Source organism: Mugil cephalus, chromosome 3 (genome assembly GCF_022458985.1).
Source record: "Mugil cephalus isolate CIBA_MC_2020 chromosome 3, CIBA_Mcephalus_1.1, whole genome shotgun sequence".
Taxonomy (NCBI): Eukaryota; Metazoa; Chordata; class Actinopteri; order Mugiliformes; family Mugilidae; genus Mugil; species Mugil cephalus.
The window spans coordinates 11459261-11477588 of NC_061772.1; the positions used below are offsets into that span (position 1 = coordinate 11459261).

The window sequence follows — 18328 nt, forward strand, 5'->3', positions numbered from 1 at the left end:
TCCCCACTGGAGAATAAATAAAGTATTATCTCATCATATCTTATATTTCAGTTTGCAGGTAAAATAAAAGAAGCCACTGAGCAGCCACTAGTTGACAGCTTTTTCCGGGTGTACTCTGTCGTCTGTCTAAAACATACACACACCACTGAACAGACATGTGCATATGAATGATACATAAGTAGTGAATAATGCAGGCTGCCCTATGCTGCAGTGAGGTGGAGCAGCCATACTCAACGTTTCAATACTGACCAACTGGAGGCTTTTCTTGTGGGGACAACTACCCTCGAAAGATGTATTGACTTTGCTGCAAAATAAGTCTGGTAAAAAGGTGCTTTAGATGGTTTTGAACTCATAGCATGGCTATTCTGCAGTATTCTGGCAATTGCACAGTTCTAGACAATCTTGCGGTAAGAGCAGGCTGCTGTGACCGTATTCATGTATGGCCTAAATCTGTGCTACAGTCAGGCCTCTGTGCCATATACCTGTAAAATGAAACATGTTAAATGAACTAAAGTATCTATAACTCCTTGAGTGCTATTATTTCATCCAGTTTAAAAAAATCAACTCATTTGCTCTTTCCACTGATGGCTGACTGTTAATCAAAACAAACTGCAAATGAACTGATTTCCTACTAGACACAAAAAGTTGTTTTTGTTTTTTTAAAGAAAGATGGACCGAGAGGAGCAAGATTGTGTGTCTGTGTGTGTGTGTGTGCGCGCGTGTGTCTGTGTGTAATTTATTAAAGAAGTCCTCTTGTCGTTAAGAAGGAAGGTGCTTAATTAAGACCATGAGTAGATTTTTCCCCGGGGGGATTTCTCTGTGCAGAGTCTGTGTGTGTGTGTGTGTGTGTGTGTGTGTGTGTGTGTGTGTGTGTGTGTGTGTGTGTGTGTGTGTGTGTGTGTGTGTGAGGGAGAGAGAGAGAGAGAGAGGGAATGATTTCTGTATACCTGGATCTAAAACTGATATTGATATTGATAATTGGGAACAGAAAAGGATAGCTGGAACTTTTCAGTATGACCCTCTAATGACATCATAACACACACAGCATAAATCATTAACAAAGAATGTGTGAGGTCCACCATCACACTCACAAATGTGGCGGACGCGGTCAACATGTCTAAGTTGTTCTAATCAAGCGCTAGTTACTCACATTGTTTCCCTTCGTGTGGCTCTCTGGCAGACACAAACAGCGGTACGGTGTCACGCTGGTGTCACAGTGGTCTGCGTGGCCATGACACTCACATCTGCACAGGTGACAGTGAAAGGAAGGGGGAGACAACGACAATGAATCTGTGTCGTTTAAAAGTGATGACATAATTCTTATTAAAGTGAAAAATCAAACCAAAACGTAACATAAACAGGACAGCAAACAACATTATAAAAGCGCCTTTGACATCTTCTTTATTTCTCCTCCATTGAACGGCAGCATATAGTTCCCATTCAACTTGTATAAATGCCACCCTGAGAATTATCAGAGCAACTTAACAGGTAGCAGACGGCCATGTCTCTTTCTCCCTCTCTCTCTCTCTCACACACACACACACACACACACACACACACACACACACACACACACACACGTACAGCACAGCAGTCATTTAATTATTCATTCAGATATTCGGTTGCTTTCTCTCATTCTTCTCCTTCGTATCCTTTCACCTCTTGTTCTCTTAATTCCTGTTTCTTTTATAAGATGAGTGTATTAATAAGTGTCAAACATATTGACTCCAGATATTTTCTCCATCTAAACAGTGTTTCTGATTCATGTTAACCACACTCCAACAATGTAAAATAATAATAATAATAACGGTATTCTTCAAGGAAATCAAGACAAGAATGTGTAATAACAAGTATTTGTGGTATAATATTAAATATATGTCACTATAATAGATACATCTGTCATGTGTCTAGGGACAGTCACCATGTCTGAATAAAAAAATGAAAGCAATAAACAGCAGAGCTCCAACTCAATCAATATAAAGATGGGGCAATGAGGCTACTCAGTTAATAATGGCTTTTCTTTGACCACGGATCAAAGATGTCGCGAGGAATTAAAAAATTGCCATTTAGCTGCTAGTCTCAGGTCTCTGTCTGGACTTTTTATGTTTAGTACGCATAGTAAATTATCTGGAAATGAAAAATATATGTTTGAGATAAGCTGCTCAGGAGATACTCTTGTCACAAAGTTAAAATATATTCTTATCAAAAAATGTTTGTTCTGTGTTTATCAAAAAAGAAAAAAAGACATTATGTTGATTGTATTATTAAGTTGTTTTGAGATCTAATATTAAAATTCTGAATAGGTCACACTGCTATATCCTGGACTAAATACCACTGTATTTAAATGCTGCTGTTAGGTCTACTTATTGTGTAACACACAGGACAAACAGTGTTCAAGCGAACAGACATACACAAAACACACAAGCGAGCAGCACATTATTTAGATGCTTTACAAATGATGGCGCTCAACGAGAAGAGAGATAAAGAGCTGGAAGAAGAATGAAAGAGAAGGGAGAGACGGGGAGGGTTAAAGAACGCACAGATGAGATTTCAGCAGCTCTAAATCTCTGTTTCTCCTACTTCAGTGTAACAAGCTACTAATTAAAACAGCTTAGAGGGAGGAGGAGGGAGAGAAAGAGTTAGAGATGATTGCCTCCTGCATAATCCTATAATTACCACAGTCATAAAAACGAGTCACTCTGTCAGTCTAATGAAGAGATGTGTTCACAATTACTCTCAGAAAGCTCTGCTCAAACTGAACAATCTGTGTCAAAATATTTTTTTTCAAACAGTGCTCATTCATTTTTCTTTTTTTACTAACCAGCTGTGAAAAGATCGGCAAATATTTCTTTCAATCAATGTTGCCAGTTACACAAAATTAGGAAGAAAACGACACGGTTTGAGGTAATTTCCTTCATTCATTTGTCAAAATTCATTGAATTCATTTGTTAACACTGAAAAGTCAGTATACTGCCAGATTATCACGTATAACATACAACAACTACACTAAATACTTATGTTTGAGGACTGATGCTTCCAAATTATAAGACAAAGCTTCAGATTCAGAGATCACATTTACCATAATTTACAGAACATCAACAGCTCTCAGGAAAAACACCACACACATCCGGATAAATATTGATCATTTTTTACCTGCCACTGATGGTGATCTCATTGATGGCAAAGTATCTGTGTCGCTGGTTCACGCCAGCTGCTCTGGTGTGGTACTGTCCTCTCATATGTATCCTGACCTGAGCAGCTTGGACCATCTCCTGCAGGGCCGGGCTGTTGTAGAAGTCATTGTAACCTGGTCTCAGGTTTGGCCGAGAACTCAGCAAGCTGAATGTGACGTTACCTCCTGAGAAGGGCACGTCACTGGTGCATAGGAGATATAAACATTAGTCCAAATTAGAAACAAATATATATGTAACTAATAGCCACATCAGTATTACAATTCTCATACACGTAAATTAAATCTGTAAACGTGGCTTTTGCTTTGGACAGGTGGCCCAGGTGGCCGGGTTATTTCTTTATTCTTTAGTAACAATAGTATCAATATGTCATGGCAAAGCGAGGGAGTCTTCACAGTGTGGGTGCTGGTAAGTCATGTGACATAACATCATTACTATGTATTCAGATCATTGGGCCATCGATAATGATTAGCCTCCCAAATCCAGTACTGGCCATTATGTACAGCAGAAACACACAATTCATTCATTCATTCATTCATTCCTACCCCTGCTTTAAAGTGGCCAGTGTCTACGGTTTCTCCGCCGTGTTTTTGGATTAAATTACCAAACGTTACCATTAAAACAGAGACATCTAAACTATCACATGCACATTTTGGTGTATGGATGGAAGAGTGCAGGTTCATACAAAGGGAATGATGAAATAAAAATGTGCTACCCATCAACATTTAATTAAAATGTTCACCTAACATCAAAACGTAATGTTCAAACTGATTTTATGCCACCGTGGCTCACTTTGCTCATGAAAATGGTAAAAAAAAAAAAAACTGGTATAAAATTACCAGTTTATCTGCACATGTAGACAAGAGGCAAACATGAAAACCGAAAATGACTGATGTGTGACTAAATTCCTCTTACACACTAACACTCCAGTGGGCTCAGCAATGGGTCTTCCAGGATTAAAATAAATATATGCAAAAAATATAAATCTTACAAGATCAAATAAAGTTCTCTTTTTGATCTAATTATCAACCGCAAAGTGCATTAATGTGTTATCAATGTGAGGTTCAATTGCTCTCATGCCAATTTAACTAATATGTACGACTCTGCCAGGAAAGGTTGTATGTGATATCATTTGTCAGTCAAGTGAAAAATAAGCAGTGACTACATAATCTGTGATCTATTCATACCTGTTCCATCTAGTGCCAACCAAGCCCTCGATACAACCTGCTATGCCAAGATTCAGTGTGTGAGACTATGTGTGTGTGTGTGCTCCGACTATGTTCCAAGTCCAGTTCTGTATTGGGTGCCAGCTGAGCGCCTGTTACCAGTCATGTGCCAAAGCAGCGCTGTAGGTGGTTAGCTTTATAAATCTAGTTACTGTGTGGGTGCCAGTGTGTGTTACCTGAGTTCGTGTAACGGGTTCGTGTCTGGTTTCCTTTGATTTCTTTTGACTTTTGATTAGTGTGTGTTGTGCATGTGCGTGCATAAATGTGCATTTGTACGTGTGCGTGTTTGTGTTCATATACTTCTTTAGTCTTGCCAGTGTTTTTATGTGTAATCTCTCCTGCAGCGAAGAGGGAGGCCATGACCACCAAAGAGTAAAAATGTGTCCTGCTCTGGGGAAAAAGACCCCAAATACGATAACAGTGAGTTTATTTTTGTCTTTTCCACATATAGATTATTCAAGACATTTTCAATCTGTTCAATTCAATTCAAACTACTGTCTTTCTCAGACAATGATTTGACATGTCCAGTCAAAATTGTACAACTTTTCAAAACCTTACTAAAGCTAATAATAATTATCTTATTAGCTAATAATATTTTCAAATGCTTTTACTGTATGCATGTGTCAAAGGCAACTTAACATTGTCACTCTCATCTATTCTCAAATTACACATCTTAGAGGCATTTCCTTTTGGTCACTGATGTAGATCAATTTCATTTTCGCTGTCAATTTTCCCCAGTGCTTCAGCACATCAGTAAGTATGGGTATTTGCCAACATATTCCATTACAACATCAGAGATTTTTTTCCCCCAGCATTCACATGTCAGACCTACCTGGGCAGCTGCAGACAGTTGACTGAGTCTGGTGTGTGTAAAGGCCCGTCATTCTGCATTTCAAACACTCCGCAGTTTCTAGCCATGTACTGCCAGTCCATCCAGGGCTGCTCTGTGACGGTGCCGCGCTCGGGTTCTGTGAGGTCAAACTTCCGTCTCTGTATCAGAACCGACTCCGGCAACAGGCCACCAAACTGAACTATAACATAGAAGATCTGGAGGACAGAAAGATACATATTCACACCAACCTGCACTATAAGACATAAACATTTAGGTAATCCTCCTTTGCTGAAGCGTCAAATGTTTCTGTTGGCACCGGGTGAGACATATTGATTCACTTTATTTCCTTATTTAATGGTTGCAGTGTGTCAGTGATTTTTACTTTGTCTTGGCAGCTCAGACCTCAGTCAAATGCACCCTGCCCACTGCATCAGGGCCTTGCCAACCATACTTGGATATTTTCATGACTGCCTGGCACATTTAGGCACTGGTGAATATCAGAAAGGATACAACTGTTACATTCCAGTGTAGTAAACAAGAAATAATTATATATTATTATTATTATTACGTAACATAACCTGTATTCGTACTAAAAATACACAAGTACAGGAACCACAAAAAAAAGATGGAGTACGCAGTTGTGACCTGCGGTAGATTATTGGCAGCTGGTTTTATTGCTCTAGAACTTTTCTTGCAAACTTTTTTTTTAAGTATCCAGTATTGATGCTGATCTGTAGTTGGCGGTTTAGATGTGACATGCAAACAGGGCAGATGAAAACTGAGTGAGGGATGTTATTTCTGTACCTAAATGCTATGTTTAGTCAACAAAGTAATAGTAACAGCTGAGGGTGATGATTTGCGATTTTGTTATCCGTATGTAACGTTTTTTCAGAAGATTTTTCGTCTTCGACAAATAAATTGACCGAAATGGAAAAAAAATAAAAAAATACTCAGCTGTTGACCAGGTCTGAGTCGATGGGTGGCAGACTTTACAAAACTAATTCATTCTTGCCAACAAGATTGTAGTGTGCTGATGGATTGGCAGCACTTCACCGTGAGCCTCTACTCCTAAATGCTGCCAACGGCAGTAAATCACTGTAAAAAGCCAGTTTGTCAGTGCAATGTGGTGTTTCACACCCTGTGCCAACTATATGTGGAGTGGTAAGAATATTATCATGTTATGGTATTTTGAATGTTATGACTCAACTTTATGTTGGGTGAGTAACAACACAATTAAGGGGTTAATTCTAAAACAAACAACACTCACACAGACACAAAGAAATAGGTTTCTATTACACATAAACGGTTTGTGTGTGTGTGTGTTTGTGTGTGTGTGTGTCTTTAAGTGTTATCTGGCTCTACAGTGTGGGCTGGGACAACTGGGTTTCACAGCAGGAGTGCATTAAGCCACCACCACTGCACAAACCCATGCGCACACACTAACACACACACCCTGAACTTCAGAAAGCGTCTTTTATCTGGGGACTTAAGTTGAGAGACCACATCAGGACAGCTCCCAAAATCCTGCCTACACTCACAGATGCACTTCCGAGCAAAGAGGGATGAGTCCTTTGACAACACCAGGGTCTACAATACCCAAATCCAGCAACCTGCATCTGTTTCTCTCTCTCTACCTCCGTGTGGTGCTTAGAAAGAAATGTCCTGCGCACGTATGTGCCAATAAAATACATACAAAACTTAATGACATCTCACCAACATGCTCTGATTAGCTGATGTATTCATTCGCTATAAGGCCGCTACATAATTTACACCACTGTTCAACTCATTCCCATTTGAATCATAGCAGTTAAAATTGAATTGCATTCTCACAGATTTAACGCCTTGAGCTGAACACTAAAATAGACCCATATCACAAAAAATAGCAGCAGCCTTGAGACTAGTGTTACGTTGTCAAAAAAAAACTTGATTGGTCTGTTTCAACACATACCTGTTTGTCTGTCCTTATTATAGAATAATGTCTGTGTGTCTGCTTGGGTGGAAGTAGCTGATATTACATGCTGGTATTACCTGGTATTGTCCATTAGTCAAATCCAGTGTAACAGTGACTCCTTCATCCAGTTCCTCCGTAGTCATGATCTTTGATAGCCATGTTGTGCCCATGTCCTGGTCATTGATATAACTGAGTGGGTGGGCGTTGAGGTTTAGTCTTAGGACTCTGTCGTTAGTGGTGTCTTCAACAGCATTGGGAATGCAGTATCTGTAATAAGGGACATTACTGCCACTGAAAACTTTCAATAGAAAACTTTTACCTCAGTTCTGCTGAACACAAATGACAAACCCAACAACTTTCATAATCACCAAGACATTTAGAAGTGGCCAACATGCAAGCTTCTGAAAAGCCAATACAAACTGTTCATTAAATAATTAAAACTGAAATGACAGAAATTAAGTGATTATATGTAAAGAAAACTTTTGACACTGTACCTCTCAACTAAAGGGTGAACTCTCGGGTGACTGGGAGGACAGCGACACTCAGACTGGACATGGAGCTCAGGCAGGACTCCAGAGAACAACTCCACTATTTCCCTGTCAAGATAGATACAGTATATTTAATAACGAAATCGTTAATTTTAAAAAAGTGCCAATTTAGTTTGGTATATTCTTAAAAGTTTGCTTCTTCAGCACTGGGAGCTCCCAGATTTCTGCTCCAAGATACAATCTTAAACCTGTTGATGAGCTTTTGAGTGACCATTTAGTGCAAAGTAGAAAATCAAAGGCATGAGCTGAAAATTCAGTATTTCACTTTGTCTTACTTCAATCTTGATGAGACAAACACGTAGACGCCAAGTCCTTATTTTGTGCATTACATGACTGGTAAGCAAAACACTAATTGCTTTGTATTGGATTCCCAGGAAAATCCCCCGGAAGGAGTATGGATCTTAAAATGCAATGATTAGCCTCCGCCTTCTTTCCCCTAACCATCTTTTCCTTTATCATTCCAGACTGCCCCTCTTCTCTTATCGACTTAATCTATACTTATCTGTCTATTTCTGCTCATTTCTATCCCTTTATTCAGTCCATATAAAGATAGACTATGACCTCCTTTCTGTGTAACTCGCGGTTCCTTTCCTTATCCCTTCTAACCCTTTCTTACTCTCATTTCCTTTGGTCCTTTTATGATTCCTCCCTCCCTTTTCTCCCCGTAGTCGTTCATTACCTGCCTCTCTCTGTCTCATTCTATCCAACTCACCTGTTGGTCAAAGAGGCGGGATAAAATCTAAAGTCCTGCATCCGCCCAATGAACTGATTAGACCCTGGAGAGATGAAAGGAGAGTAGAAAAGAACATAAAGAAGGTGTTAATGGGTTTGCACTGGAGGTAGTGAGTGAGAGGATTTCACAGTATTTAGTAGATTATCTTATCAGTTTCTTGATACCAGCTAAGTGAGGCTGCCCACAGCTGCCTATAATGGCCAAGTTCACGATACAAAGCCAGACAGGGTCCACCACACTCTTCATTTGTCTCCACTAGAGAGCAGCAAGGCTTCTAAGGGTAAATTCATTAGTTTGGATGGTAGGAGGCCAAAACAGGTATGTCTGTATAAAGACAGTTATGACCAACTTGCTTCATTCATTTCCTCTACTTAGGAAAGAAAAGAGTCATTCACTGAGTTTTGTTAGTGTGTTCCCTCTCTCTTTTTAAACTGAAACGATTGCTGACCACAGACAGCCTGATATACAAAAAGACTTTTTTTTTTATGGACACGCTGAAATCTTGTTATTTTCTAAACCGCGGAAAAGGGTATTTTGTAGAACTGTAGAGAAGCTGCAAATAATTCATTAATCTAACATTTGCATCGCAGCAACACAGATGGCAAAGGCTGTCAGGGTCAGAAATGCATTTTCTTGTTCAGGTATATCAGAGACTGGACCAGCTGAAGAATCACCACCAACCCTTTCAAAGGTATAATTAGAGAAGGATGCCGACACAAAGGTATAAATGCTTTCACCATCGTAGCCCCTTCAGCATAGGCTCCACGTAGACCAGAGTATAAACCAAACTTATGCTAGTAGCTACCTCTGTGTGACCCAATACTAGAGAAATACCATCAAGGTAAATCAGGAAACGTTCACACTTAAGAGGCTGGAACAAGCAACACTAAAACCACATTCTTACAGAAAAACAAAGGAAAAGGAATCTGAAGAAACTCCAATGCAAACATTTTCAAAGTCTCTTTAAGAAGCACACATATGTGGAATATCTCAAACATAACGGCATAATGTCCAATCGCACACGAAGAAGCTGGATTAGACACCAAAGACACACGTCTCCATCCACAACCATGCAGGTTACTATGTTGGATGGAACATTAGAGACGGACATAGAGGACGGTGCTGGATCAAACTGGACCGGAGTCTTTTAGTGTCCAACCAACTTCTGCCTAGTTTGACAGTAACTCTTAGAAGACGGATGACGTCTCAAAGTATCGTCAGAACTACTGCCATGTCTAGCTTTGTGTGTGAAAGTGTGTGTGTGTTACAGGCTTTACCGTGTGCATTCCAAAAAGCATCCGTACTTTAGAGTGGGTTTGTGTGTGCGCACATGTGTATTTGCATTTGAGAGAGGCTTTGGCGTGTTTGGCCCAGCTACAGCATGAGCGTGTGTGTGTTTTGGATGGGGTGTGTGTGCATGTAAAACAGAAAGAGAGAGTGAGCGAGTTACGGGATGTAAGTGTGTTAGATCAGTGTGTGGTTGTGCAGCCTTAGGCTTTGGCTCAGGATTTCTTTAGCGTGTGGAAATGGGATTATGCCTTCTTCTGAAAAGCACTCTCCCCATTGTTACTGGGATGATGCGGGGTATAAGCCTTAATTCTCTTCTCTGTGTAGGTCTCTCTTTTCTTTCTGTGTGTTTTAGTTTCTGTCATCCGCTTCCCTTCGTCTTTGTTTTTATCTTGTTTAAAGGTATGGCAGTAAATGCTGGGACATAAGAGGTACTGTATGTGTGGTTTGTGCCTCATTCTCCATTCTGTCACAGGCAAACTCATTATTATAAGATGCCACTGATGAAACAACCAAGACTCTAAAGGCAGCAAACCTTCGGCAGCTAGTTTGTCAGAAATGCACTTATATAGCACTTTTTCCACAAAATATGTCACAATGTAAACTCACTTACCAAAACATTAGGTACACAAACAAAAAACAATCTTTTATTGTAACAGTCCTGCATTAAATCCATCTTCATGACAGTTAAAAGGTTTAGTCTGCTATGAAACTTTATTAAATTTTACTGACTAAAATGTGGTCATAAAATAATAGAAACTACTGAAACTACTGTGCCAAATCAGTTCTCTTAACAGTTAATAATAATCTGTTATTAACAGCTGAAAAATCATGCTTTGTTTATTGAATATTTTAAAGGACACGGTTGGTGTGATGTACATATAGTTTTTGGTTCATAGGCCCCTCTCCAAAAACATAAAGCTGCTAATCAATACGCTTGATCAGCATAATCAATCTACTGATCAGAATTCCAGACACAATCCCCAGGGTTAACAACGACACACACACACACCAACACACACACACACGTGTGTCGTTCTCTCTCTCCGCCCTGAGCCAATCACTTGCATTGATCACCCCCTCTGATGTGATCTTCCGCTGATCAGATGCTACCTGCTGTGAACTAGGGATCAATGGCTGATAAACGAGAAGAAAAACACTCGTTTATCACCCTGGAGATGAACGGATATCATTTTTCTCTCAATTTCTCTGCTATTGACTCTGAGATGGCTCGCAGGCACCACGAATCAATCACAGATGTGTAGTTGAAGAAGGATAAAGGCTGCGAGGAAAATAAAGGTGAAGTAGTCATCGACACCATATTAAGATATACAGACGCGATAAGCTAAGAAGTCATTTTTCTTTGCTTGGAGTGAAGAAGCAGACCGTGGTCTGTGTTATGGAAGAGGACGGCGGAGCTAAAAAGGCACAATCCAGCCTCACGTTTGAGATTTCTGATGCAGTACATGTTTATTAATGGTTCCTCGTCTGCCAATACTGAAACTAACATGCATTTAATTGAACAGATAACAAAATTTTCTTTTACAGGTTGGATACATCTAAATACTCCTAAAAATCTAGAACTAATGCAGCACTAAAATAAACACTTAAAACAAATCTGAAAACCAAAAAAGGTGAGTGTTAAAAATGAACATTCATCTTTACCATTGGAGCTGACTCCTACCCACATGGCACCGTCCTCACTGACATCAGAGAGTCTGGCATTCAGAAGTTGTGTGTCAAATGGTGTCCCATCCTCTTCAAGGCCGTCCAGAAAGAGACTCACATGTCTGTCATAGATCTGGAAATCAATCAGAGTCAGAGTCACTGGAGACACAAGTCTGATGATCAGAGTCAACTACAAAGTGTGAAATTTGTATTTTCTTATTATTCCTCTGTTTATTGTTTCCTGTGGGAGCAAATCAATAAATGTTATAAACTATACCTTAACATTATCTTTCTATACCCAATTTTGTAATAATTAACAAAGATGATGAACTAATGAGTCATAAGTGATTAACATAAAACATTGAATATTATTAAGGGAGCAGCTCAAGGTGCAGATGTAGCAGGTTCCTACTGTAACACACAGCATCTCAGAGAAATTGGCATCTGCTTTGTGCGCGCGTATGTGCATCGTTTCGCAAAAGTCTGTGCACACACTGTCGGTGCGTAACTACGCGTGCGTGAGATCACGTGTGTGTGAATTATACATACGCCTAATCTTCCAGCTCATTTCCCCAGTAGCAGAAAGAGCCTCGGGCTAAACTGCCTCAGCTGCAAATTAGCTTTCTGTTTGACCAAAAATCTCCTCTCCGCTCTCTGTTCCTGATCTGCTGCATGAATATTAAAAACTGCACGGCAGACAACACGGTCAAAGCAGGAGCAGCTCCCTTTCACATCAAACCAAAAGAAAGATACTTCCATAAGAGGGACACCCCCTCACACACGTACCTAGACACACATACACTGTACGCTAATGCCAAAAAAAAAAATCCTTCACTATAATCTCCAAATCCTGTATTCGCAAAACACACTGTGGGACCACTGATAAACTTGACTCTCCCCGTCTTACTACCGTCTCCTTCCCCGAGTCTGGTCCCCCTCACCTTGTCCTTTCTCCTCTTCAAGAGGTCATTCGGATCCCTCACCTTTTTTTTTGTTTTTGAGTTTCCTCAGCTCATCTTCATTTTCTACCTATTTTTCATTACCATTTTAACTTTCTCTTCCCCCTCAGTTGACGACTTCCTCCTCTCATCTCCCGTCCTGTCTCTTTCCCTCATGTTTATCTCGCCCTGTCGCTCTCACTTGTTGTCAGCTCTTTAGGGAAGTTGAAAAGGTGTGAGGAGGGAAATAAGTCCAAGTCAAAAAACGCCTTTAGGGGATGAAGAGAGGCCCAGACAAGTGTCTGCCTCTCAGAGGATAGTTAAGACGCCCAGACAGACACTTTCATGATGGCTGATTGAAGACTGGCAACCGCATGAGAGCATGAGAGAGAGCGCGAGAGAGAATAAGAGTAGGGGAAAAAGGAAAGAGGAAAAAAAAGAGACAGGAGGGAGAAAAAGAAAAGTCAGAGAGCGGGTGTAAGAGAGGGAGCTGGAAGAAGGGTCCTCTTTAGGAATCTCTAAGCCAGAGCTGTGTGGCTCTTGGGGAGATGTGAGGCAGTTGTCAGGCCTGATGTAAATGAATCCTGAAGCGCCTCATCCTCCTTAGCCGCCACGCGCCCTTTTGAAACACAGCCAACTTCCCTTTGTTAGCTTTCACAAACACTTTCCCTCCATTTTGCCTTCTCCCTGCCCATCTGTATGTTTACCATCTCTTTCCCTCTACCTCTCTTTGTCTCTTTCAGCCAATGTAACTTCACAGTTCTTTGAGAACAGAGGGGAAAGTGGAAAAGGAGTTGGAGAATTCTTTATTGCAGAAAACTAGTCACATTTGGACTGTGTCCACCGAGTCTACTGGAAGAGAAACGACTTCAAACTCTACCTATCCTCTTCCATTTATACAAAGGGAATGTCAGTTTGTGTAAAGCAACGTAAAGTAATCACTGCATGCTTTTGCAGAAATAAACGATGTTCCACAATTAGTGTGACTTTACTTAATTATATGTTTTACATTAGTGATTGTACAATCTAAAGTGTATTTAGTTAAATCTACGGGTCCAACACTGTTTCCCTGTAAACTTCCAAAAGTAAGCCTACGCTACAGGAAAGTAATCTGATATGCACATTACATAGACCATTTTCTTTGCTCACAGTATGATATTCCCCACTGGAAGTACACACAAGTTCAGTGCGGTTCAATCCTGGGCCAGCTTGGATATTGAATCTTAACCCCTGCATCACCTGTGGTCCCTGCCACCATTCATGGCTCCATTAGTACCATTAGTGCCTGGCTTTGCTGTCTGCACTGAAAACACTTTCTCTCTCTCTCTCCTCAAGTCATGTTAAAGCAGCACTTTTAAAGCACACCTGATTCATTACAGTATATGATATGTACTGATATAATGTAATGAATGAAAAGTCTGATGGCTGCAAAGTTGTATACAGTATGCAGCATCACCTGTCCTAGGTGATTACCCGACCATGTAAGGAAAAGCAACGTACAATATTTTTTAATTCCTTCCAAAGACATACTTTCATCTTTTTTTTCCAAAATTAAAGAATTTTCTTAAACTTTGTCACTTAAATGTATTTTTCTTGTTGTTGTTTTAGGGCTCCTTTTGGACATTCAAGCACTCTCGCTTTGGAGACTCACCCCCTGGCAACAATACCACCTAAGCCTCTCTAAAAGCCCAGAGAAACCCTGAGTGGAAAGCTTTTAGTGATCTGTAGACTGGCATTTTGACTAAAGCTCTTCTCGATTTTCACACTCCTGCCAAGCCGTGGCTCAGTACACACTGTGGACAGCAGTGTTTTTTTTTTTTGTTTTGTTTTTTTTTTTGCTTTAAACGGCCTTTGTAGCTGTAAGCCACAAAAGTAAAAGACGGTGAAGAAAATACTAATAAAAATCAAAAGCTTTTATTCTGCGTTAGAAAGGACAAATAACCTCAGATGGCCTGAGTAACCGACCTCTTTCTAGCTGTGTAATTATGAAAAGTGGGACAGTCTAAGAGATATCTAACATCCACGATAGGAGAGGAGTGGAATGTGGTGTGGGCAGCACTTAGACTTTCTGATGACCCGAGTCATTTTCCATGATCTTTATCCAGGGCTGACCTACACCTCACCACAGTGAGGACATACTATTCTGGCTGGATAATTTTCCAGTGTTTTAAAATAGACCAGCAAATGTCTTGATTTGAAAGGAAGCAAATTATTAATGACCAAAAAGAGGAAACTTTGACCAAACACACAGTTCTCCTTACTGTGAACAGCCAGGCATCATACAAACATCTGACAAGTTACAGTCATTGTCAGGCTTAAAAAAGAAATGCCGAAGGAATAAAATTACTGCTTATTAAACAATCTACAATGGGACAATTTGAGGTGGAAGTAAAATATGGACACGGAGAATGTTTTTTATAAGAAATCGATACACGTCTCAATGCAAGAGCTTAACGTATGTGGGACTGTGAATTTATAATAATGACAGAGAAAAATATGAAAATGAAAGACATGTATTTTCCCCAAACACCTGTTTAAAAACAATCCCCGATCCCAGAATGACCTTTACCCACAAGCCATCGTCTCACGTGTCTCCCACGCTTTACTCCTCCCTCTCATCAGCTCCTCTCCCCTTCCCCACCTTTCCTTTTCCCCCCCCCCACATTCTCACTCTTCTCCATTGAACTCTACTGCAACACTGAGCTTTTCTTTTCTCGGACCTCCTCATCTCTTGTTGCTCCTCTTGTGCTCATCTCTCGCTTTCGTCTCCCACCTCGACCCGTTCTTTCAATCTCCTCTAATCTCAGACTCCCCGTCTCAGCCGGCACACATCCTGTTCCACCAAACTCTCCAGCCAGGCCCTCTCCTCTCTCCTCTACGGGCTGTGTTGCCCAGTCACTGACTGACATGCCACTCACTGATAACACACCTCATTCCACAGCCAGTGAAGCTGTCAATGGAGGGATAAAGACAGACATAAAGGAGAGAGAGGGAGAGAAAAGGAGAGAGAGAGAACGGCAGGAAAAAAAGAAACACGAGAGAAGGACAGAAATAAAGAGAGACATGATGAACATGAGGCTGGAGTGAAGAGTTTGGTGAATGAGGGAATGATACTGATGCTGATAAAAGAAAAGCAGGATACATGGGAGAGACAGAGTGACACAGAAGATGTGTACAGTACAAGGACAGTCAGATAAAGGGGATGTGAGATTGCTGTTGATATTATTAAACTCAAATGCGTGAAAATGAAATAGATTGAGGGTAAAAGAGGAGGAGCACAGAAACTAAAGCTTTGTAAATGTTTAACTGTTCTTATGATCAAGGGTTTAATATCAAAAAACCACAACCTCACCACTTCACTCCCCTTATTTTTAGTTCCCACTATCCACTGGCAAATAAAAGAAATGCAAAGATATACTGGATGGAGACTGAAGACGATGCGTAAATAATGATGGGAAAAGGAATGATAATTCCTGAAAGATAATTAGCATTTATATACAGTCTATGGCATTTAATAAGCAGTAAACCCATTTAATGGGGTCTAAATGATTAGGCAGGAGGATCTTGAGGCATTATTAACTGAACTGGACCAGAATCAAGTTAGAACTTGGGCTTCGTCATTAGATAAAGGCAATGTGCAGAATGGCAATAAACATCAAGATGAAAAGGATAGGTTAGGGAAAGGATGGAGAAAAAAAAAAGGTGATATTACTATTATATGGAGCTGAAATTGCTTTGATTCTGCATGAACCTGGGCTAAGAGGCAACAATATCGTTCAGCGGAAGCAAGAGCTCCCAAGAGCTCACTTAATCAAAATTACTAGTAGCTCAACTGAGCAAACTACACAGTCTCTGCTTAAGCTGTATCTAATTAATTAACTTACAATTAAGCTAAGTAACTACTGTTACTCGTTCATGTTTTAATTTGCACTAAGGGGGTTAAGGCACTGTCATACTGCTGTACACATCTTCTACTCAATTTGCATTTCGAATAAAAGAAACTTGAAGACAGATCCACACCATTCACACCAGTCAGACTCAATTCTTATCAGAACATGAGTCTAGTAACATGTCATTGGTATTTCATTATAGAATGTGCTTTAAATGTTACACAGGAAAATAAAAACTCTACACACAAGTCGATAGACTTTGGCAATTGGATGGAGCGATTGTGTTCAACTGAATGGTGCTCAGATGACCTGAATGACAACATTGCTGTTACTCTTCTGGTCATCACTGCATAAAGCCCACCCACAGATTTCCCCTGGCAAAGACCAGCCAGGCCATAATCAATCCAACTGGAGCGACCCCAGACTAACTGTCAAATCATTTGCAGATGTAAACTCAACATGCAAAACAAAGTGGGTGAAATCACAAAATGTATTTTGACTTTTTGTGTCACCAGCTACTACTTTACCATCTCCAGGCACATTGTCACCTTTCTGCCTCTCTCACTCTCTCCTGTTATCACCCTCCCTCTCCTTGTTATTCACCCTCAATGCCTCACCCACCCTTTTTGGCCTTCTCTCCCCCCTCTATACTTGCCCTTACCACTATGAGCTGTTAGCGGCTCTGATGTACAGCCAATATTCTCTCTATCATATTAGCACGGCTGCAGTGTGTAAAAGAAGAGATAGGAGGAAGAAGAGGAGGAAAAGGAATAAAGAGACGAGAGAGAGGGGGAGAGAGAGAGAGAGATGGTGGGGACGAGACACATTTGTTCTACTCATCTCAGCGCTAAAAGATACAATTACCTCTCACAGCATATTATCCATGTTTTATACCAGCCCAAGGCCTCATGCCTTTGCCTTGCCGCGCTCAACCCATGTAAGGCCCATATTTTAACACTAGCTATGACAGTTTATTTAAGAAAAGAAAATTGTCCCCAGGGAGATGGAGAGGGGGAGAGGGACAGTGTGTGTGAGGAAATGAGAGGGAAAGAGGGAAGGACAAAGAAGGTAGAGGGGGGAAGACAATGAAAGGGAGAGAGAATGAGAGATAGATGAGGTAGCAAGGGAGAGAGAAAGGGAGGAAGAGAAAATTATCTCCTGGAAAAAAAAAACAGCAGAGGAAAAAGATAAAGAGAAAAAGACAGAGAGAGAGGGGGGACATATATAAGGTGACACACCAACCTTTTAATAAAGACCATAAGTCTCTAAGACTTTTTTGTTGAACAAAAGGAGGGGCCCCTTTAAAAAGACCATGAAGGAGGAGCACAGGTACACTGCAAGACGGAGAGACATGGAGAAATAATACAAGACTGAGGTGAACTCAGTAGATTTCTGGTACCTGAAGAGCCCTGACAAAATATAAAGGAATCATTCCACCTCTTATGTCTCTCAGGATACAGCAATGACCCTTTATAGACCCATAGTAGCATCTCTACCTTTTAATTCTGAAACAGACTGGATTTATTTTTTCTCTCTTATTTCCTTATTTCTATCTCTACTTGGGTACACTGTTGTGAGAGGCGATGACTGAATGTCACTTTTGACTGATTTTCATTTATGACGTTTACTGCATTAAATGGATCAGCAGGCAGGAACATTAGTGTCTCCTTCTGCTCTACGGGGTTACAAACCTATGCCATGAATTTTCTCCTTTAGCATGGATATTTCTAGGAGAGTCAGGTTAACATAAAATATGCTCTTTTATCCGGAGCACCTTGCAACATCCTTGCTGCATACATTTTTAGCTCTCATATCTCAAAGCTCCAGTGGGAATGAAACCCCTAACCCTGGCCGTGTTAGTGCCTTGCTCTCACTTTTAAGCTGGATCACACTGAACGCTTACGTGAAACACTGATGTTAAATTAAAAAATTAATTTAAGGAGATAAAATCTACAGTGGGACACACACACACACACACACACACACAGACACACACTTTCCCCTCTCCCTCTCCCTCTCCCGCTCTCTCCCTCTCTCTCTCACTTTGTAATTGATGCCAGTCTT

General features: G+C 40.5%; 1 protein-coding gene across 1 annotated transcript in view; it reads right to left on the minus strand.

The window, feature by feature from the left end:
* Positions 1 to 18328, minus strand: part of ush2a (Usher syndrome 2A (autosomal recessive, mild)) — a 176135-nt gene that overhangs the window by 146978 nt on the left and 10829 nt on the right. The window contains exons 6-12 of the mRNA XM_047580544.1: positions 11434 to 11569; positions 8461 to 8524; positions 7695 to 7796; positions 7278 to 7467; positions 5250 to 5464; positions 3154 to 3375; positions 1151 to 1244 (exon numbers count right to left, since the gene is read on the minus strand). Of these exons, the coding sequence (XP_047436500.1) occupies positions 1151 to 1244; positions 3154 to 3375; positions 5250 to 5464; positions 7278 to 7467; positions 7695 to 7796; positions 8461 to 8524; positions 11434 to 11569 (1023 nt within the window). The remainder of the gene's footprint in view (positions 1 to 1150; positions 1245 to 3153; positions 3376 to 5249; positions 5465 to 7277; positions 7468 to 7694; positions 7797 to 8460; positions 8525 to 11433; positions 11570 to 18328) is intronic.